At 43.7% G+C, this 21,438-nt stretch overlaps 1 protein-coding gene across 3 annotated transcripts in view; it reads left to right on the top strand.

The window, feature by feature from the left end:
• Positions 1-21,438, top strand: part of fam193a (family with sequence similarity 193 member A) — a 233,831-nt gene that overhangs the window by 83,347 nt on the left and 129,046 nt on the right. For all 3 annotated transcript variants that reach the window (XR_015751345.1, XM_043704026.2, XM_043704036.2), the window contains exon 2: positions 19,934-19,999. Coding sequence is in view for 2 of the 3 variants with exons in the window: in XM_043704026.2 (XP_043559961.2) it covers positions 19,934-19,999 (66 nt within the window). In the remaining variant the exon portion in view is untranslated. The remainder of the gene's footprint in view (positions 1-19,933; positions 20,000-21,438) is intronic.

The raw sequence follows: 21,438 nt of genomic DNA, 5'->3' as shown, positions 1-21,438 counted from the left end.
CAGATCTGTGACAAAATCAGCTTTACGAAAGGTGATGCTCAAATCCACTCATAAAATTGAGGAGGCCTAGTCATTTTATTGACAGCTACGAAAGTCTACCTAATCTGTTGAGTTCAAAAGCTTTCATCAGTTGTCCGTTTTGAAGCTGCTCCCCAGAATCTGTGAATCCTCCACTGATCTAATGTCTAGTTTGTTCAAGTAGTTCTTCTTTCATGTGACCGTTTGTTTTCTTGTGCAACCTCACATTATAGAAAAAAAGCACTTTAGAAATAGCACTTAAAGTGTTAATAACGAAATCACGTTACAACCAACACGTTTTAAAAGTTGGAACTTTAAAAATAATATCTCCAATTCATCAATTACATTACAACGAATGTGCATTAACAAAATGTGCGTTTATAGCAGAACGTACGCAAGGCGTTCCATATGGTAAATTGGTTAGCAAGGTGTGATCACATGGGATCCAGAGGGACCTAGTGAATTGGATACAAAATTGCCTTAAAAGTAAGAGTCAAAATGTTGGTGGAGAGTTGTTTTTCAGACTGGAGGCCTGTGACCAGCGGTGTGCCTCAAGAATCGTTGCTGGGTACGCTGCTTTTTGTCGTTTATCTAAATGGTTTGCATGTGAATATAGGAGACAAGGCAATTATGACCCTGTTGATTACTGCAAGACCTGGGGGAGAGAGACATGTAAGGTTTTGGGGAAAGAACGCAGGAGGAAGATTTTTTACACAGTGAAACACACGCAATTAATTATGCTGAAAGAAATTTACATGGGCCCATGACGTAAAAGTGCCGGAATGTGGTGATCAAATGAGGGAATGAAACTGACATTTGCTTTATGGGGAGCCAGTGTGGACATGATTGACTAAATGGCTTCCTTCTGTGCTGTAAATCAGTCTGATATCCTAAGTCTGTTTCTTCTTAAGAAGAAACCTAATGTGTTAGTTATACCTGGACTGACGGGTGTATGAATCAAGATGAAACTCAGCAGTGACAAATGTGCCTTGAAGCGGCAGTGGGTTATGATATCTCATGCTCTCAGACCCATTCATGACGTATAAGTAGTTCTCCTATAACGTGCGTATATTAAACACAATTTCTCTGAAATGCGATTTGTGAATTGCCAACTATTATTAATAAAGTGAACTCTCGTTTGCTGTTACTCGATTTTCAGCCCCGGCACTGTGTCACAGTGCGCAGAGGACTGGACTCTGCTTCAGCATCACGTGATCAGTCAGCTCATGCACTTCCTTGTGAAGAGTGTTGTGAAAGGTATTGTGAAATGTTTGTGCTAGTGGCCTTGGAAAAGCATTGTGAAGATTAGATTAGATTAGATTACTTACAGTGTGGAAACAGGCCCTTCGGCCCAACAAGTCCACACCGCCCCGCCGAAGCGCAACCCACCCATACCCCTACATTTACCCCTTACCTAACACTACGGGCAATTTAGCATGGCCAATTCACCTGACCTGCACATCTTTGGACTGTGGGAGGAAACCGGAGCACCTGGAGGAAACCCACGCAGACACGGGGAGAACGTGCAAACTCCACACAGTCGCCTGAGGCGGGAATTGAACCCGGGTCTCTGGCGCTGTGAGGCAGCAGTGCTAACCACTGTGCCACCATGCCGCCCACAGCCTGCCCACAAGATGTCTGCACAGCCTGAGGACAATAAGCTGGGAGCAATCTGTTAATTTAAAAAATTAAAGATTTGAGATGTGAAATTTCACTGGAATTGACGAACAGTAAAAGGACAGTGTTGAGGAGCAGTTTAAAACTTGGCTTTGTTTGTGTTAAGAGCTTTTTTTTCTCTTTGATTAAAAATATCTTTAGATGTTAAAGACTCATGTGAATCTGTTTGTGACTAATCACTACGGTAGCCAATTGCAAAAAAAACCCATTACGGTGCTTGGACATGGTCAGTCAGCTGCTTAGGGTGGTCAGAGTCAGGAAACTCTGCACACAGTGGGTGAGAGAGAGAAAGGTGAGTGGCACTCTTACTTTTGGTGCATGTGTGGAGAAGAGATTCCGGGTTAGTCGGGGTCAGATGTTACCCGAGGGTGAGAGTGAGTGGGGTACAATAGAAGAGATAGAATGAGTGTGAGGTATCAGTGAGAAGATGGTGGTGCTTTCACTGGCAAAGTGGAGAAGGTCATTGATCTTCTTCGAGGAGAAAGTGAGGTCTGCAGATGCTGGAGATCAAAGTTGAAACTTTATTGCTGGAACAGCACAGCAGGTCAGGCAGCATCCAGGGAACAGGAGATTCGACGTTTCGGGCACAGGCCCTTCTTCAGGAATGAGCAGAGAGTGTTCAGCAGGAGAAGATAAAAGGTAGGGAGGAGGGACTTGGAGGAGGGGAGTTGGAAATGTGATAGGTGGAAAGAGGTCAAGGTGAGGGTGATAGGTCGGAGTAGGATGGAGGCGGAGAGGTCAAGAAGAAGACTGCAGGTCAGGAAGGCGGTGCCGGGCTGGAGGGATCCGGCTGAGACAAGGTGGGGGGAGGGGGGATGAAGAAACTGGTGAAGTCCAAGTTCATCCCCTGCGGTTGGAGGGTTCCCAGTCGGAAGATAAGACGCTCCTCCTCCGACCGTCGGGTTGTTGTGGTTTGGTTGTGTTGTGGTTCTTCAAGGACCGCAATTTCCCCCCCGACGTGGTCGACGGTGCCCTCCACCGCATCTCCTCCACTTCCCGCTCCTCTGCCCTTGAGCCCTGCCCCTCCAACCGCCACCAGGACAGAACCCCACTGGTCCTCACCTACCACCCCACCAATCTCCATGTACAGCGCATCATCCGCCGTCACTTCCGCCACCTCCAAACAGACCCCAGCACCAAGGATATATTTCCCTCCCCTCCCCTATCAGCTTTCCGTAGAGACCACTCCCTCCGCGACTCCCTTGTCAGATCCACACCCCCCACCGACCCAACCACCACTCCCGGCACCTTCCCTTGCAACCGCAGGAGGTGCAACACTTGCACCCACACCTCCCCCCTCACTTCTCTCCAAGGCCCCAAGGGAAACTTCCATATCCGCCACAGATTCACCTGCACCTCCACCCACATCATCTACTGCATCCGCTGCAGCCGGTGTGGCCTCCTCTATATTGGGGAGACAGGCTGCCTACTTGCGGAGCGATTTAGAGAGCACCTCTGGGCCACCCGGACGAACCAACCCAACCAACCTGTGGCACAGCATTTCAACTCCCCCTCCCACTCCACCGAGGATATGCAGGTCATTGGACTCATCCACCGCCAAACCACAACAACCCGACGGTCGGAGGAGGAGCGTCTTATCTTCCGACTGGGAACCCTCCAACCGCAGGGGATGAACTTGGACTTCACCAGTTTCTTCATCCCCCCTCCCCCCACCTTGTCTCAGCCGGATCCCTCCAGCCCGGCACCGTCTTCCTGACCTGCAGTCTTCTTCTTGACCTCTCCGCCTCCATCCTACTCCGACCTATCACCCTCACCTTGACCTCTTTCCACCTATCACATTTCCAACTCCCCCCCCTCCAAGTCCCTCCTCCCTACCTTTTATCTTCTCCTGCTGAACACTCTCTGCTCATTCCTGAAGAAGGGCCTGTGCCCGAAACGTCGAATCTCCTGTTCCCTGGATGCTGCCTGACCTGCTGTGCTGTTCCAGCAATAAAGTTTCAACATTGATCTTCTTCCCACATGCTGCATATTCCTTCAGATGGTTGAGATTGCACTGGCCCGGATGGTAACCCTAGTCCAGGTTGGCATAGTTCCAGTAGAATGGTGTCGGCTGTTGGGTGAGGAGAAAAAGGACATCCTGTCTCTGCACCACCCCATTCCCATACCCATTAGCAGCATTTCCATGTTGCAGCCCACAAAAAGAGGCACCAGTTTTCCATTGTCTGCCACGTCCAGGACCAATGTCAGAGGCAGCTCCGGACTGACTGCTCTTGTCTGGGTGCACAATTTCTTTTTAAAGATGGTGCTGCACCAGGGAGCTTGGTCAATTCTGGGATATCTAGGAAGTGGTGAGTTGTTTTGGAAATGGTACATGGTATGAAGATGCTAGAATGTGAGAGAGGGGCACCAGAGGGTGTGGTAAGTAATAAATCAGGCAGGTTTTGTAAAATAAGATGATAGACGTCCCCAAGCATCACAATGTGAAACTGTCCAAAAGACTTGAGAAAGAAATTTCATTCTGGGATCTGACTTGTTCAGTGTTACCATTGGATGGGGTCAGAAGACTGGCTAGATTGTAGTGTCAACAGGTATAGATGCCAATCGAGAGTAATTAAAGATTTTGATGAATTGCACTATACTGTACCATCCAACAGATCAGAATTTACTTCAATGGTGCTATCGTTTGTTTTAGGCTAACTACTATTTTTGTTTAGATTTAAAAAATATATTGTTATTGGAAAAATAGACTTTTTAATATTACGACAAATACAAAACCGTACAATTTGAAACAGTATAAAGAACAGCAGAAAAATTAAAAACCCAAACCACCCTTATGTACAAATGTATAATAAATATGTGTAGAAAGATTTGTTAAAAAAACTCCAACTAATTACTTAACTAAATAAATATTAACCAACAACAAACTAATAAATAACAATAGCCCAGTCAAACAAAACACTCAGCCTCTAATATTGCGAAGCATTAGTTTTCACATATTCGTATGTTCGCAGTTCCCTCTCTTTGGATTTTGGACATGTAAAGCACAAATTGTTACAGCTATATAAAAGCCCTTATTAGTGTGGCAGACAAATCTGTCTCCAGGTATTTCAAAAAGGGCTGTCATATCTTAGAGAAATTCTTGTCTTGTGTATCATACTTGAGAGAATCCAAAGGGATATGTTCCATAACATTCTTCGGCCAACCCGACAGGCCCGGGGGATTTTCGGATACCCAACCTAACGATATTCTTTCTTGCGCAGAAAGTATGGATGTTGAAAAGTTTTTTTTCTCATGCACATCTGCAGGGAACACACTGGGTAGGCCAAGAAGAAGACCGATGGGGTCCTTCTCCACCCTTACACCCAAAATTCCCTCAATTCCACCCACCACAGCACTCCAGTATGTATGAAGCCTACCACAGGACCAGAGACAATGGATAAGAGTGCCCGTGCAAGCCTTGCGCTTGGGGCATGTTGAAGATAGTCCCGTTTAAATTTTCACAAATGGTCTGGAGCCAAGTGGACTCTGTGGAGAAGCTTCAAGTGTAAAGTATGGGTCCTGTTGCAAATTGATATCTTTCCTGCATTTTCCCAAACATCTTCCCATGCTTCTGAGAAGACCTCAACACCAAGCTCTCTCTCCCACAACCTGCAGAGTCAATCAAACTTATCTGAGCAGACACTCTTTTTCTCTCTCTTCCCCCCCCCCCCCCCCCCCACAATTGATTATATAAAGTGCTGACAGAAAGTGTACTCTTAGCACTGAGCACCCTCCTCTCTGTAGGTATCAGTCAAAAGTGTAGTTTTTAAAAAAAAAATTCCGTAACTTGACAAAACCGAAAGAGGTCCCTGTTAGCTCATATTTCCATGCTAACTGATCAAAGGATGTCATTGTGTCTCCCTCAAATTGCCCATGCAAGACATACCTGAAGCTGCCCAATGTTTGAATTCTGAACCTATCATCCCTGGTTGAAAACCTGGCATAACCACTATAAGTGTAAGAGAAGATGTTTTGCCAGTATTGCCTTCCCTCTGCCAAATTGCTCTCCATGCTTTCACAGTATTGATAACTAGCGGGTTATGGCAATGTTCCCTAACTGTCCTCATTTTGTCCAAAAACGGCAAGCTAGTAAGGAGCACCCTGCCTGAGGGGTTTCAATATCTAACAGTATTGAAAGAGGGTCCACACAAGCCTGATCACTCACAAGGTAAAAGTGAGCATAGTTCATAGTTTTTAATGACCCCTCCCATGCCTTTCTGATGCAATTGCAGTTTAGCTAATTTAATAAGGGGCTGCTTACAATGCCAAATAAGAGTTGCACTCCCTGTTCAGTGTCCTGAATGTTTGCTTATTGAAACATCAGGAGGAGCATCTATATAGGGTACAACAAACAGGGGAGAATACTCATCTTAAGCTCTCTCCAACCTAACCATGAGACTGAAGCGCCTCATATCTTTGAGGGTTTTGTTTGATTTTTGTCGAATAATTGAACGCTATTACCTCTGAACAACCGATCAAGACCTTAAGTGATGAATATGCCCAAATACACACAACCCCTCTGTGACCACTTGCGTGGGAATCGATATTCATCCTGAAGACCTTGCACCTTCATAGAAGGTAACAGTCTACAGCCTTAATGCAAGAGTCTTAGAGAGATTTTGAAGTCCACATTTAATAGTGATATGGTCCTGTATGAAGCATAGTCCTCTGGGACCTTCCCTTTTTTAAGAATAAGCAAAATATTGGCCTCTCTCAGAGATGGCAGGAGACAATCATGACTCATTGAACATGTTGAACATGGGGGCTGACAATATGTTTATAAGCTCCTAATAGAATTTGCTGGGAAGTCCATCGGGTAGAACTCTGTGGGAAGCTAGGGAAGTGATTGCTGGGCCTCTTGCTGAGATATTTGTATCATCGATAGTCACAAGTGAGCTGCCGGAAGACTGGAGGTTGGCTAACGTGGTGCCGCTTGTTAAAGGTAGTAAAGACAAACATGGGAACTATTGAATGGTGAGCCTAACCTCGGTGGTGGCCAAGTTGTTAGAGGGAATCCTGAGGGACAGGATGTACATGTATTTGGAAAGGCAAGGACTGATTTGGGATAGTCAACATGGTTTTATGCGTGGGAAATCATGTCTCACAAACTTGATTGAGTTTTTTGAGGAAGTAACAAAGAGGATTGATGAGAGCAGAGCAATAGATGTGATCAGTTAGGCTTTCTACAAAGTTCCCCTTGGAAGACTGGTTAGCAAGGTTAGATCTCATGGAATACAGGGAGAACGAGCCTTTTGAATACAGAACTGATTCAAAGGTAGAAGACAGAGGGTGGTGGTGGAGGGTTGTTTTTCAGACTGGAGGCCTGTGACCAGTGGAGTGCCACAAAGATCGGTACCGGGTCCTCTACTTTTTGTCATTTACATAAATAATTTGGATGCATGTATAAGATATACAGCATGGAAACAGACCCTTCGGTCCAACCCGTCTTATGCCTACCAGATATCCCAACCCAATCTAGTCCCACCTGCCAGCACCCAGCCCATATCTCTCCAAACCCTTCCTATTCATATACCCATCCAAATGCCTCTTAAATGTTGCAATTGTACCAGCCTCCTCCACTTCCTCTGGCAGCTCATTCCATCTATGTACCACCCTCTGCGTGAAAAAGTTGTCCCTTGGGTCTCTTTTATATCTTTTCCCCCCCTCACCCTAAACCTATGCCCTCTAGTTCTGGACTCCCTGACCTCAGGGAAAAGACTTTGCCTATTTACCCTATCCATGCTCCTCATAATTTTGTAAACCTCTATAAGGTCACCCCTCAGCCTTCGACGCTCCAGGGAAAACAGCCCCAGCCTGTTCAGCCTCTCCCTATAGTTCAGATCCTCCAACCCTGGCAACATCCTTGTAAATCTTTTCTGAACCCTTTGAAGTTTCACAACATCTTTCCGATAGGAAGGAGACCAGAATTGCATGCAATATTCCAACAGTGGCCTAACCAATGTCCTGTAGCAATATGACCTCCCAACTCGTGTTCTCAATACTCTGACCAATAAAAGAAAGCATACCAAACGCCGCCTTCCTTATCCTATCTACCTGCGACTCAGCTTTCAAGGAGCTATGAACCTGCACTCCAAGGTCTCTGTTCAGCAACACTCCCTAGGACCTCACCATTAATTGTATAAATCCTACTAAGATTTGCTTTCCCAAAATGCAGCACCTCTCATTTATCTGAATTAAACTCCGTCTGCCACTTCTCAGCCCATTGGTCCATCTGGTCCAGATCCTGTTGTAATCTGAGGTAACCCTCTTCACTACACCTCCAATTTTGCAAACTTACTAACTGTACCTTTTATGCTCTCATCCAAATCATTTATGTAAATGACAAAAAGTAGAGGGCCCAACACCGACCCTTGTGGCACTCCACTGGTCACAGGCCTCCAGTCTGAAAAACAACCCTCCACCATCACCCTCTGTCTTCTACCTTTGAGCCAGTTCTGTATCCAAATGGCTAGTTCTCCCTGTATTCCATGAGATCTAACCTTGCTAACCAGTCTCCTATGGGGAACCTTGTTGAACGCCTTACTGAAGTCCATATAGATCACATCCACTCCTGTGCCCTCATCAATCCTCTTTGTTACTTCAATAAAATCAATAAAGTTTGTGAGACATGATTTTCCACGGAAAAAACCATGTTGACTACCCCAAATCAGTCCTTGCCTTTCCAAATACATGTACATCCCATCCCTCAGGATGCCCTCCAACACGCCCACCACTGAGGTTAGGCTCACCGGTGTGTAGTTCCCCGGTTTGTCTTTACCGCCCTTCTTTAACAGTGGCACCGCGTTAGCCAACCTCCAGTCTTCCGGTACCTCACCTGTGACTATCGATGATACAAATATCTCAGCAAGAGGCCCAGCAATCACTTCTCTAGCTTCCCACAGAGTTCTCGAATGCACCTGATAAATCCTGGGGTTTTATCCACTTTTCGGTGTTTCAAGACATCCAGCACTTCCTCCTCTGTAATCTGGACATTTTGCAAGATGTCACCATCTATTTCCCTACATTCTGTCTTCCATATCCTTTTCCACAGTAAATACGGATGCAAAATATTCATTTAGTATCTCCCCCATTTTCTGTGGCTCCACACAAAGGCCACCTTGCTGATCTTTGAGGGGGCCTATTCTCTCTCTACCCTTTTGTCCTTAATATATTTGTAAAAACCCTTTGGATTCTCCTTAATTCTATTTGCCTAAGCTATCTCATGTCTCCTTTTTGCCCTCCTGATTTCCTTCTTAAGTATACTCCTACTTCTTTTATACTCTTTTTTTTTAAGGATTCACGGTCTGTCCTGTGTATACCTGACATATGCTTCCTTCTTTTTCTTAATCCAATCCTCGATTTCTTTCGTCATCCAGCATTCCCTATACCTACCAGCCTTTCCTTTCACCCTGACAGGAGTATACTTTCTCTGGATTCTCGTTATCTCATTTATGAAAGCTTCCCATTTTCCAGCCGTCCCTTTACCTGCGAACATCTGCCCCCAATCAGCTTTTGAAAGTTCTTGCCTAATACCGTCAAAATTGGCCTTTCTCCAGTTTAGAACTTCAACTTTTAGATCTGGCCTATCCTTTCCCATCACTATTTTAAAACTAATAGAATTATGGTCGCTGGCTCCAAAGTGCTCCCCCATTGACACCTCAGTCAACTGCCCTGCCTTATTTCCCAAGAGTAGGTCTAGTTTTTCACCTTCTCTAGTAGGTACATCCACATACTGAATCAGAAAATTGTCTTGCACACATTTAAGAAATTCCTCTCCATCTAGACCTTTAACACTATGGCAGTCCCAGTCGATGTTTGGAAAGTTAAAATCCCCTACCATAACTACCCTATTATTCTTACAGATAGCTGAGATCTCCTTACAAGTTTGTTTCTCAATTTCCCTCTGACTATTGGGAGGTCTATAATACAATCCCAATAAGGTGATCATCCCTTTCTTATTTCTCAGTTCCACCCAAATAACTTCGCTGGATGCATTTCCGGGAATATCCTCCCTCAGTACAGCTTTAATGCAATCCCTCATCAAAAATGCCACCCCCTCTCCTCCCTTGCCTCCCTTTCTATCCTTCCTGTAGCATTTGTATCCTGGAACATTAAGCTGCCAGTCCTGCCCATCCCTGAGCCATGTTTCTGTAATTGCTATGATATCCCAGTCCCGTGTTCCTAACCATGCCCTGAGTTCATCTGCCTTCCCTGTTAGGCCCCTTGCATTGAAATAAATGTAGTTTAATTTATTAGTCCAACCTTGTCCCTGCCTGCCCTGACTGTTTGACTCACTTCTGTTCTCGACTGTATCCATCTCAGATCGATCCCTTTCCTCACTATCTCTCTGGGTCCCACCCCCCACCTTACTAGTTTAAATCCTCCTGGGCAGTTCTAACAAATTTCCCTGCCAATATATTAGCCCCCTTCCAATTTAGGTGCAATCCGTCCTCCTTGTACAGGTCACTTCTATCCCAAAAGGGATTCCAATGATCCAAAAATGTGAATCCTTCTCCCATACACCAGCTCCTCAGCCATGCGTTCATCTGCTCTGTCCTCCTATTCCTGCCCTCACTAGCTCGTAGCATTGCGAGTAATCCAGATATTACTATCCTTGAGGACCTCCTTTTTAAATTTCTGCCTAACTCTCTCTAATCTCCCTTCAGAATCTTAACCTTTTCCTTTCCTATATCGTTGGTTCCAATGTGGACAATGACCTCTTGCTGTCCCCTCTCCCCCGTGAGAACATTCTGCACCCTCTCTGTGACATCCTTGATCCTGTTACCAGGGAAACAACACATCATTCTGCTTTTTCTCTGCTGGCCACAGAAACATCTGTCTGTACCTTGAAATCCCGAATCCCCTAACACAGTTGATCTCTTGGAAGCCGATGTACCCCTCGTTGCATTAGAGCCAGTCTCAAAACCAGAAACTTGGCTGTTCGTGCTACGTTCCCCTGAGAATCCATCACCCCCTACGTTTTCCAAAACAGCATATGTGTTTGAAATGGGTATATCCACAAAAGACTCTGCCCTAGGTGTCTATCTCTCTTACCTTTCCTGGAGTTTACCCATCTATGTGACTCTATCTGAGACTGTCCCCCCTTCCTATAACTGCCATCCATCACATACTGTTGCTGTTGCAAATTCCCTATTGCTTCTATCTGTCTGTCCAACTGATCCATTCGATCTAATAAGATTCACATCCAACAGCATTTATGGCTGATAGGATCCGCAGTAACCCTTAAACTCTCTTTAAACTCCCACATCTGACAAGAAGTACATATCACTGCAAAGGCCATTTTTGCTCCTTCACAATCTACAGACCCAGAAAATAACGCCGTCTTATTCCTCTACAAAACACTGCACCAGGTTAAATTAATAGCTTTGGCTTATATTTTAAGTTTAATCAACAGACTTATCTCCAAAAACATATAATCAAGAAAGAACTCACTGTACTCACTACTGCAGCCTTTCTATTGGACAGACTTAAAACAACAATTAACTTCTCTGATTCTGTGTTGTGAACTTCGCCCAAACAGGTTCCTTCAATATTCTCTCTCGCGTTCTCTCTCTCTCTCTCTCTCTCTCTTGCGTTCTCTCTCTCGTGCTCGCTCTCTCGTGCTCGCTCTCTCTCTCTCTCTCGCGCTCGCTCTCTCTCTCTCTCTCGCGCTCGCTCTCTCTCTCTCGCGCTCGCTCTCTCTCTCTCGCGCTCGCTCTCTCTCTCTCTCGCGCTCGCTCTCTCTCTCGCGCTCGCTCTCTCTCTCGCGCTCGCGCTCTCTCTCTCGCGCTCGCGCTCTCGCGCTCGCGCTCGCGCTCTCTCTCTCGCGCTCGCGCTCTCTCTCTCGCGCTCGCGCTCTCTCTCTCGCGCTCGCGCTCTCTCTCTCTCGCGCTCGCTCTCTCTCTCTCGCGCTCGCTCTCTCTCTCTCGCGCTCGCTCTCTCTCTCTCTCTCTCTCTCTCTCTCTCTCTCTCTCTCGCGCTCGCTCTCTCTCTCTCGCGCTCGCTCTCTCTCTTTCTCTCTCCTGCACTGTCCTCACCATGTGCTTCCTGTTCTTCTCCCTTTTAAAACTGCTGTTGTTTTGACTTTGTTTTCCCCAAAGTTCCAAAACAATGCAACAGCATATAAAACAGTAATTGCTGATCCTGTAATTCGAGGAAATCCTCTCCAGCACCTAAAATACCTCAAAAAAAGGAGCAGCTCTTACAGCCAGAAATTTTTCCCGTCCTCCATCTTGGATTACCCAGTGCTGCAGGGGTCGTTGCTGTTTGTTATCTATATCAATGATTTAGATCAGAATGTACAAGTTTGCAGGTGACATTTGAAATAGAAGGTATTGTGGACAGTGAGGAAGGTTGTCAGAAATTGCAGCAGTATCTTGATCAGACTGGCGAAGTGGGCCGAGAAATGGCAAGTGGAGTTTAATATAGATAAATGTGAGATCTTGCTATTTTGAGAAGTCAAGTCAAGGTAGGAGTTTCATTGTGAATGGTAAGGCATTAAGAAGTGTAATGGAACAGAGGAACCTTGGAGTTTATGTGAACGCTTCTCTGAACTTGGAGTCACAAGTAGACAGAGCAGTAAATAAGGCTTTTGGCACACTGGCCTTCATCAGTCAGAGCATTGAGTATAGAAGTTGGGGAGTTATGTTGCAGTTGTATGGGATGTTGGTGAGGCCGCACTTGGAGTATTGTGTTCAGTTTTGGTCACCTGTCTATCGGAAGGTTGTTGTTAAACTGGAAAGAATGCAGAAGAAATTTACAAGGATGTTGCCAGGACTCAGGCACATGAGTTATCAGGAAAGTTTGGACAAGCTAGGACTGTTTTCTTTAGAGTGTAGGACACTGTGGGGATCTTCTTGAGGTGTATAAGATCATGAGAGGCACGGATAGGGTGAATGCACTCAGTCATTTTCCCAAGGTTGGAGAATCGAGGACTGGACGGTATCAGTTTAAGGTTAGAGAGGAAAGAATAAAAGGGAACCTGAGGGGCAACTGTTTTTAACACAGGGCGGTATGCATATGGAATAAGCAGCCAGCGGAAGTGGTTGAGGCAGGTATATTAACAATATTTAAAAGACATTTGAACAAATAGATTGATAGGAAATGTTTAGAAGGATATAGACCAAGTGCAGGGAAATGGGGTTACCGTGGATGGACATTTTGGTTCGCATAAACCAGTTTGGAACAAAGGGCTTGTCACCGTGCTGTGGAACTCTGACTGATAATATATTTGCTTACTGAGATAACAGTTGACAAGAAATATAACATTACAAGCTAGAAACAATCTCAGGCAGGAGAATGTGATTGTTTAGTGGCCTGTTTATCCATAATATTGAGAGACATTCAAAGCATATTCCCTGCTTGGAGAATGAACTCTTGATACCATTTGCCAATTCCATATTGTAGTTTCATTTCTTTCAACATAGTTAATTGATTTTAATATTGCTGGAGAGCTCCCATCAGGTCTACATTCATTTTCTTTTCCTTCGCACCACAATGTACAGTTAGATACTCAAACTGATTTCAGAACAGGAAACAGCCATTTTGCCTGTTGTCTTTGCTGACTTCACAGAGTGAACTGTTTTTTAGTGCTCTTCCACCCCATAGACCAAAGCCCATGTTATTAATATATATAGCAGGAAGACGTTAACTATTACTGGTTCCCTTTCTTCAGCCAATTTTCTATTGCCCTTTTCTACTTCATAAGCTTAACTTTGCTAACAAGTCTGTTTTGTGACACTCTACCAAATGCCTTTGCAAGTCCACATACACCAAGTCAACAGCTTTCGCCTCATCAACCTTCTGTTACCTCCTACAAGTTAGTTAAAAGCTTTCTTTATTTAATACTTTCCAAACGACTGTTAATATTTTCCCGAGTCGTCATTTCAAGAAGCATTCCACCACCAAAGTAACACTGACAAGCCAATCTTTGCCCTCTTTTGTTTTTTGATCAGGGTTTCTGAGTTCGAGGAAGACTGGAAAACTTTATGACCAGTGCCTCCATAATTTCCTCACTCACTTCTGTTAGTATGCCTATATACATGTCATCTGATCTGGATACCTTATTGACATTGTGTAGGCAGCCATTTATATCAATTTTAAATGCATCGAGTGTCTGAATTGTCTCTTCCTCTTCCATCACCTGTGCAGCAGGATCTTTATAAAATGCAGGTGTTTCAGCCATTGCTGCCATCTTGCATATGAACATAAGAACTAGATTGTAGATGATAGAAACCCTGCAGTGTGGAAGCAGACTATTCAGCCCATCGCGTCCACACTGACCCTCCAAGAGCAGCCTACCTCGATCAACCCTCCTACTCTCTCCCTTTTTACCTTGGATTTCCCCTGGCTAATCCACCTCACCTGCACGTTGCTGCACACTGTAGTATAGCCAATCCACTAAATCTGCACATCTTTAGATTGTGGGAGGAAACCGGAACATCCGGAAAAAACTTGCGCAGACAGGATTAGATTATTTACAGTGTGGAAACAGGCCCTTCGGCCCAACAAGTCCACACCGCCCCGCCGAAGCGAAACCCACCCATACCCCTACATTTACCCCTTACCTAACACTACGGGCAATTTTTAGTTTGGCCAATTCACCTGACCCTGCACATCTTTGGACTGTGGGAGGAAACCGGAGCACCCGGAGGAAACCCACGCAGACACGGGGAGAACGTGCAAACTCCACACAGTCGCCTGAGGCGGGAATTGAACCCGGGTCTCTGGCGCTGTGAGGCAGCAGTGCTAACCACTGTGCCACCGTGCCGCCCACCATGGGGAGAATGCGCAAACCCACGCAAAGCGTCACATAAGGGTGGATTTGAGCCTGGGTGCTTGGAGCTGTGAGGCAACAGTACTAACCACAGCCACTATGCTGCCCAACTAGGAAAAGGACTAGGCATTTCAGCCTTTGAGCTTGCTGCGCCATTTAATATGGCCATTGTCATCTCATTTAGGCTTCAACTTCACTTTCCTACCTAATGTCCATAACCCTTTAACCCATTACAAATGAAAATCCCCCAGTCCATCTCAGATTTATTCAGTGTCCTGTGGAATGGTAAATTCTACAGATTTTATGACCCTTTGAGAAGTAATTCCTCCTCATCTCTGTTTTAAATCTGTCACCTTTTTCCTAAAAAATTGCCCTATTATACATTGCCCTACAAGGGGCAACATCTGCACTATATCTACATTTGTTAGTTCTCTTGAGCATCTTATATACATCGGTTAGATCTATCGTTCTCCAAACTTCAGAGAGTTTAGGCTTAAACTGTTCAATCTTTTCTCAAAACCAAACCTTTCATCTCTGGAATTAATCTAGTGTACGTTCTCTGAACTACCTCCAATGCAATTACTATCCTTTCAAGTAAGGGGACCAAAACTATATACTGTAATTTAGATACAAAACTCTACACAGTGCTCCAGAAATGCCTTGTATATATCCCCAATTTGATCCCTTACCTCACCCAAACCACCACCTTCTATCTTTTCACTATTTATATGCATGCAGAAGACTTTGGGTACTTGTTGTTAGCTTTTAGTTCCTTTACATTCTGTTACTCTTTACAGTTGCCTTTGAACTGACTAGGTCCAACTGGTCTTTAGTTTTATTAGTATGCTTATTTTTAATCCCTATTTTTTAATCATCCAGGGAGCTCTGGATTGACTTGAGCTATCATTCACCTTTGTGGAAATGTGTTATTCCTTGACTGCACCCGGCAACAGCACATTGACAGGCAAAGTGATGACTGAACAATATTAGATTCCAATTAATGTTAGATCCATTTGCTTTCCTCATAGGTTGGATATTCACTTGTTAATTATTATTATTCTGAATTGTTACTTGTCCTTTCTATTGCCAAACCCTATGGTACAATGATCACTGACTTGATCCACCTCATTCACAAGAGTCAAGTCCACAAATCCCTCTCTTTGCTGGACTGGGCATTTACAAGTATAGAATATTTTTCTGAACATGCACAGAGTTATGGAGTCATACAGCACAGAAGCATGTCTATGGTGGCCTGACATCCTAATCTGACCTAGTCCCATTTTACCCATAATTCCTCTAAATCCTTCCTATTTACATACCCATCCGGATGCCTTTTAAATTGTACCAGCCTCCACCACTTCCTCTGGCAGCTCGTTCCTTACACGTAACACCCTCTGTGAAAAGGTTGCCCCTTAGTTCCCTTAAATCTTTCTCCTCTCACCTCAAACCTATGCCCTCTAGTTCTGGACTCCTTTACCCCAGGGAAAAGACATTGTCTGTTTATGCTATCCTTGCCCCTCATGATTTTATAAACCCTCTATAAGGCCACCCCTCGGCCTCTGATGCTCCAGGGAAAACAACCCCAGCCTATTCAGCCTCTCCCTATAGCTCAAATCCTCCAACCCTGGCAATATCCTTGTAAATCTTTTCTGAACCCTTTCATGTTTCTCAGCATCCTCCCTATAGCAGGGAGACCAGAATTGCACGTAGCCAATTCCAATAGTGGTCTAATGAATGTCCAGTACAGTTGCAACATGACCTCCCAACTCCTATACTCAATGTACTGACCAATAAAGGCAGTGATTTTACTAACCTCTATAAGGTCAGTCCTCAGCCTTCGGCGCTCCAGGGAATAAAAGTCTCAGGTTTTTCAGCCTCTCCCTCTAGCCCAAACCCTCCGATTCTGGCAACATCCTTGTAAATGTTTTCTGCACCCTCTCAAATTTAACATCATCCTTCCTGTAGAAGAGTGACAGAGTTATATGCAGTATTCTGAAAGTGGCCTCACCAATGTCCTATACAGCTGCAACTAGACATCCCAGCTGCTCTGCTCATTGTTCTGACCAATGAGGGCAAGTGTGTCAAATGTCACCTTCACTATCCTAACTACCTGTGACTCCACTTTAAAGAAGCTATGTACCCAAGGTCTCTTCTTTCAGCAGTGCCCCCAGGACCTTGCAATTAACTGTACAACTACTGCACTGGTTTGCCTTCCCAAAATCCAACATCTGAGATGTATCTAAATGAAATGCCATCCCATTGGCCATTTGAATGAATAAATGTTGTAATCTGAGATCATCTACACTGTTCACTACACCACCTATTTTGGTGTCATCTGCAAACTTACTAATAATGTCTCCTACATTCACATCCAAATCACTTATAAAAATGAAGAAAAGTAGTGGGACCAGAACCAATCCATGTGGTTTGCACATTGTTGGTCACAGGTCTCTGGTCTGAAAAGCAACCCTCTATCATCACCACTGTCTCCTATCTTCATACTAGTTTGAATACTATAGGAAATGTAAATGCAGTAGGCAGTCTTGTTTCTTCTGCCCTTTATACTACCGCTGTTGCAGTCTTTTCTAAAATTTCATTCTTGAGATACGGGCATCACTAGCCATCATTTATTGCCCATGAGTAATTGCCCTGAAGGGTAGTGGTGAAGAAATGACATTGCTATGGATCTGGAGTCGCATGCAAGCCAGACCATGTAAAGGTGGCAGATGTCCTTTGTTAAAGGACAGTCGTGACCGGGTGAGTTTTTACAGTAATTGACAGTGATTACATGATCACCATTGAGCTAGCTAGCTTGTTGAGATTTTTACTGAAATCAAATTTCACTATCTGCAATTGTAGTCTTGGAACCCATGACTCCAGAATATTAGCTTCGGTTTCTGGATAAATAATCCTGTGATATTTAATACACCACCACTACCTCCAAATTATTTTTGGGAAATTAAAGTCCTCCATTATAACTACTGTACAATTTTTGCACCTTTCTTAACTTCGTTTGAAATCCATTACTGTGCACCTTTCCAATTGGTTTTTGGCTGACAGCATCAAATGTCATCCTAGGTCAGTGTTACCACCCCTTCCTCTCTCTTCCTGAGATAAAGCATTCAGAACATACAAATATACAAAATTAGGAGCAGAATAAGACTATCTGGCCCTTGATTTTGCTCTGCCATTTGCTTATATCCATGACTAATCTGTTGTGTTTTGAATTTGACATTTCCATTTGCCCTCAATAACCCTTGATTTCCCCTGCCTAGCAAGAATCCCTTCACCTCTTCATTAAAAAAATATCATAGACCCTTTCTCCATTGCTTCGAGGTGTCTCAATCCTCGAAAAAAATTCTCCTCTGCCTTGAAGCGGTTCGCCCTTACTTTAAAATAATGTGCCCTAGTTCTGGACTCATCCACTTTGTCAAGATGATTCAGAATTTTATACACTTCAACTATGTCACCCTCTTCTAAACTCCAGTTTGTCCAGCATATCATCGTAAGACTACCCATTCATTCTAAGAATCAATCTAATTAACTGTTTCCAATATCTTTGCATGCATTCTTAAATCAGGAGACCAAAACTGAACAGTGTTGGAGATGTGTTCTCAGGCATGCCCTGTACAACTGAAGCATAATATCCTTCCTTATATGTCATATCACATCCTTATAACATCCCATTAAGTACGTACTGATCTGCGTACTCACTTTTTGTGACTCGTGCACTAGAATACCTAAATCCCTCTATACTTTGAAATTCTGCAGTCATTTATCCATTTGAGTAGCACTGCATTACTTTCTCTTCCTGATTATAACATTCCTGTCTTTTTATAAGTGACATCTCCATTATAACCATAACATGGTAGTTAAATTCTTTAAGGCATAGGAACAGAAGTAGACCATTTGGCCCACTGGGTGTGCTTTGCCAAGCAGGTCAGTCAGGTGCCTATTGATGTCAGGTGAAATAGAGGCCTTACAGTTATTCCTTACTGTGAATCTGATTTACTGGTGCATTGTCAATTTTCCAATCCTTGAAACGAGAGACTGAAAGTAACATTGTTGTGAAGCTGTTAGAAGCTACAATGGGCATGAACAAGAGAGTTCAACTCAGCATTGAGGCCTCAATATAGTCCATTGTCTCGGGGGTGAAGGTACATTTTTTTTTCTTTTTTTTTGAAAGAAGCTATAGATTGGTATAAAGAAATGAGTAAAATCCTTTACGTATTTTTGAACAACAACAGCTTGCAGAAAATTAAGGCTGAATGGTCTGTTGATAGGAATATCTGTATGAATGTCCTGGTGTCTTGTTGAAAAGTGTGCTGATGTATTTTTATATCAGGTAGATCCTGAGGTTATGCTGTTTCTAATGCAGCTCTGTTGGAGTGGTGGAGTCAGAGGATTAGTAGTATTGCCTAAAGTCTGAGCTACGGATGGTGGAGTTGTGTTGGAGTATTGCTAATTAGTCCGGTCAGTGCTAGGAACAAACTAGAGCAGAGAGGAGAGTTTTTTTTTCCCTTTTAGAAGGTAATTTCTATTCAGCGAAGAGACTGAGAGAACAATCTAATGCTGTTTTAAAAATTTTTTTTGAAAGAATTTGGATGTGAATCGGGAAGTCTGGATTTGGTACCAAGGTGTCCTTGATTTAAAATTATTATAATAGTCAGAGTTTGTGAGAACTTTATTACTGTAGGGTGTTAAGGTAGACGCTGGTAAATATGGATCAATAATTATAACATAGGAGCATGCAGGGCTGAGGGGAGAAGGGTGGAGCAATGGCATGAATTTTGGAATGCTCAGGTTCGTACAGAAAATCACTAAATCAACATTACACACTAGCATGTCCTCCAATCTAGACAGCATCCTAGTAAATCTCCTCTGCACCCTCTCTAAAGCATCTGCATTCTTCCTACCTTGAGGTGACCAGAACTGGACACAGCTTTCCATGTGTGGTCTAACTAGTGTTTTATAGAGCTGCAGCAAAACCTTGCAGCTCTTAAACTCAATACCCTTGTTAATGAAAGCCAAAACACCATATGCCTCCTTAACAACCCTATCACATTGGGTGGCAACTTGAAGGGATCTATGTATGTGGACCCCAAGATGAGGGGTGTGTAAGTTAGGTTGATCTTAGATTAAGATAAATGCTCGCACAACGTTGTGAGCCGAAGGGCCTGTATTATGCTGTACTGTTCTATGTATTGACGTAACCTGATTAGCTTTCGGCAATAACAAAAAATACTTGATGCTGCCAATATAACAAGTAATGGTATCATCCAAGAAAGAAAAATGGTCAACTGATGAAACACCTGATGAAAAGTCATTGACTCTGTTAATCTGCTGAGTGCATCCAGCATTTTCTGTTTTTTATTTTCTGGTTTCCAGCATGCAAAGTACTTATTTTTGGTTGGCTTTATCATGTTTAATTATATTTATGTGTATCAATATTTTGTTTTGCAGGTTTCTATAAATGGCACACAGCTGTCAGATGGGACTGTGGGATCAGAATTTACAGAGGTCCCTCAGGTAGGATTAGTTGTATATTTCATCTTTTGCCTATTTAAATTCTCTCAGGTTCGATTTCAGCCTTGGGCAACTGTCTGCGTGGAGTTTGCGCATTCTCCCTGTGTCTGCTTGGGTTTCCTCCAGGTCCTGTGGTTTCCTCCCACAGTCTAAGATGTGCAGGTCAGGTGAACTGGCCATGCTAAATTACCCATAGTGCTAGGTGCATCAGTCAGAGGGAAATGGGTCTGGGTGGGTTACTCTTCGGAGGGTCGGTGTGGACTGGTTGGGCCGAAGGGCCTGTTTCCACAAAAACTGTTTATGGATACAATGGGATTTTGAAAATCCCAGTTCTTTTCAAATTCTAAGATTCAGAGGAGCAGGGCATCATTTTATTGTTCGCCTTTTGTGGCTCTGGCATTTTTATATAAAAAAAATCAGGTTTTTTTGTTATTAACTGAGCAGTATGTGCTAGGTCATCCACAGAATATATAGCTAGGGGACATGAAGGGGTGAATTTTGAATTGCCAGGCCAGTATCATGCATGACTGACTCTACGTTGTGACAAAAATCCACTAACTCTCCAAGAAGATTATTCCCAAGAAATGAATGGAGTTGCCATGTTACCAGCAGTGCTGGGACTGAGAACCATTCATCTGAAGATCTCCTTTGCTATTTCTGGATTTTTTGAACAATTTGAATGAAGGTATCTAATTGTGAATCTTATTTACTGTGTGTTGACCTTTACACAGTCTTTATGATAGACTTACTACAGAATAGACTTAATTTAAAAATAAATTCTCTAAGGAAAAGCCATCAACTTCCCAGCATGCAAAATCGGACCAAGATCTTTTTAATAATTCATGAGTAGGATGTGGATGTCATTGGTTCTGTCAGTATTTATTGCCCGTCACTAATTGCCCTGGAAAAGCTGGTGGTGAATTGTCACCTTGAGCTATTGCAGTCTTTGGGAAGTTGGGACACACTCTCAAAAGATAAGGTTAGGTTCCCTACAGTTTGAAAACAGCCCTTTCAGCCCAACAAGTCCACACCAAACTCCGAAGAGCAACCCATCCAGATCCATTCCCCTACCCTATGACTAATGCATCTAACAGTACTGTTAGGAATTTCTGTAAGTTCAAGATGCTGTACCAGAAACAGTGAAGGAACAATGATATATTTTCAAGCCAGAGTGGTGTGTGTCTTGGAGTAGTATTTGTGTTTGGTGATGTTGCTACTGTCTTTGCTTTTCTAGGTAATAGAGGTAATGGGTTCAGAAGGTGCTGTCAGAGGAGGCTTGGTAGGTGCTTGTGCATTTTGAAGATGTTACTCGCTGCTACTATTGTGCATCCATGGCAAATGAGATGAATGATGAAGGTGGTGGATGGAGTATCAGTCAGCTGAGCTGCTTTGGCCTGGATGATGATCAGATATTGTCTTCCGATCTTCAAATCATGTTCCTC

The sequence above is a fragment of the Chiloscyllium plagiosum genome, unplaced genomic scaffold, assembly GCF_037043375.1.
Source record: "Chiloscyllium plagiosum isolate Xiang-an unplaced genomic scaffold, Cpla_swu_hap1 HiC_scaffold_2, whole genome shotgun sequence".
NCBI lineage: Eukaryota > Metazoa > Chordata > Chondrichthyes > Orectolobiformes > Hemiscylliidae > Chiloscyllium > Chiloscyllium plagiosum.
Note: the sequence above shows the minus strand (reverse complement) of the source record. Positions and strands in the feature narration are given on the sequence as shown.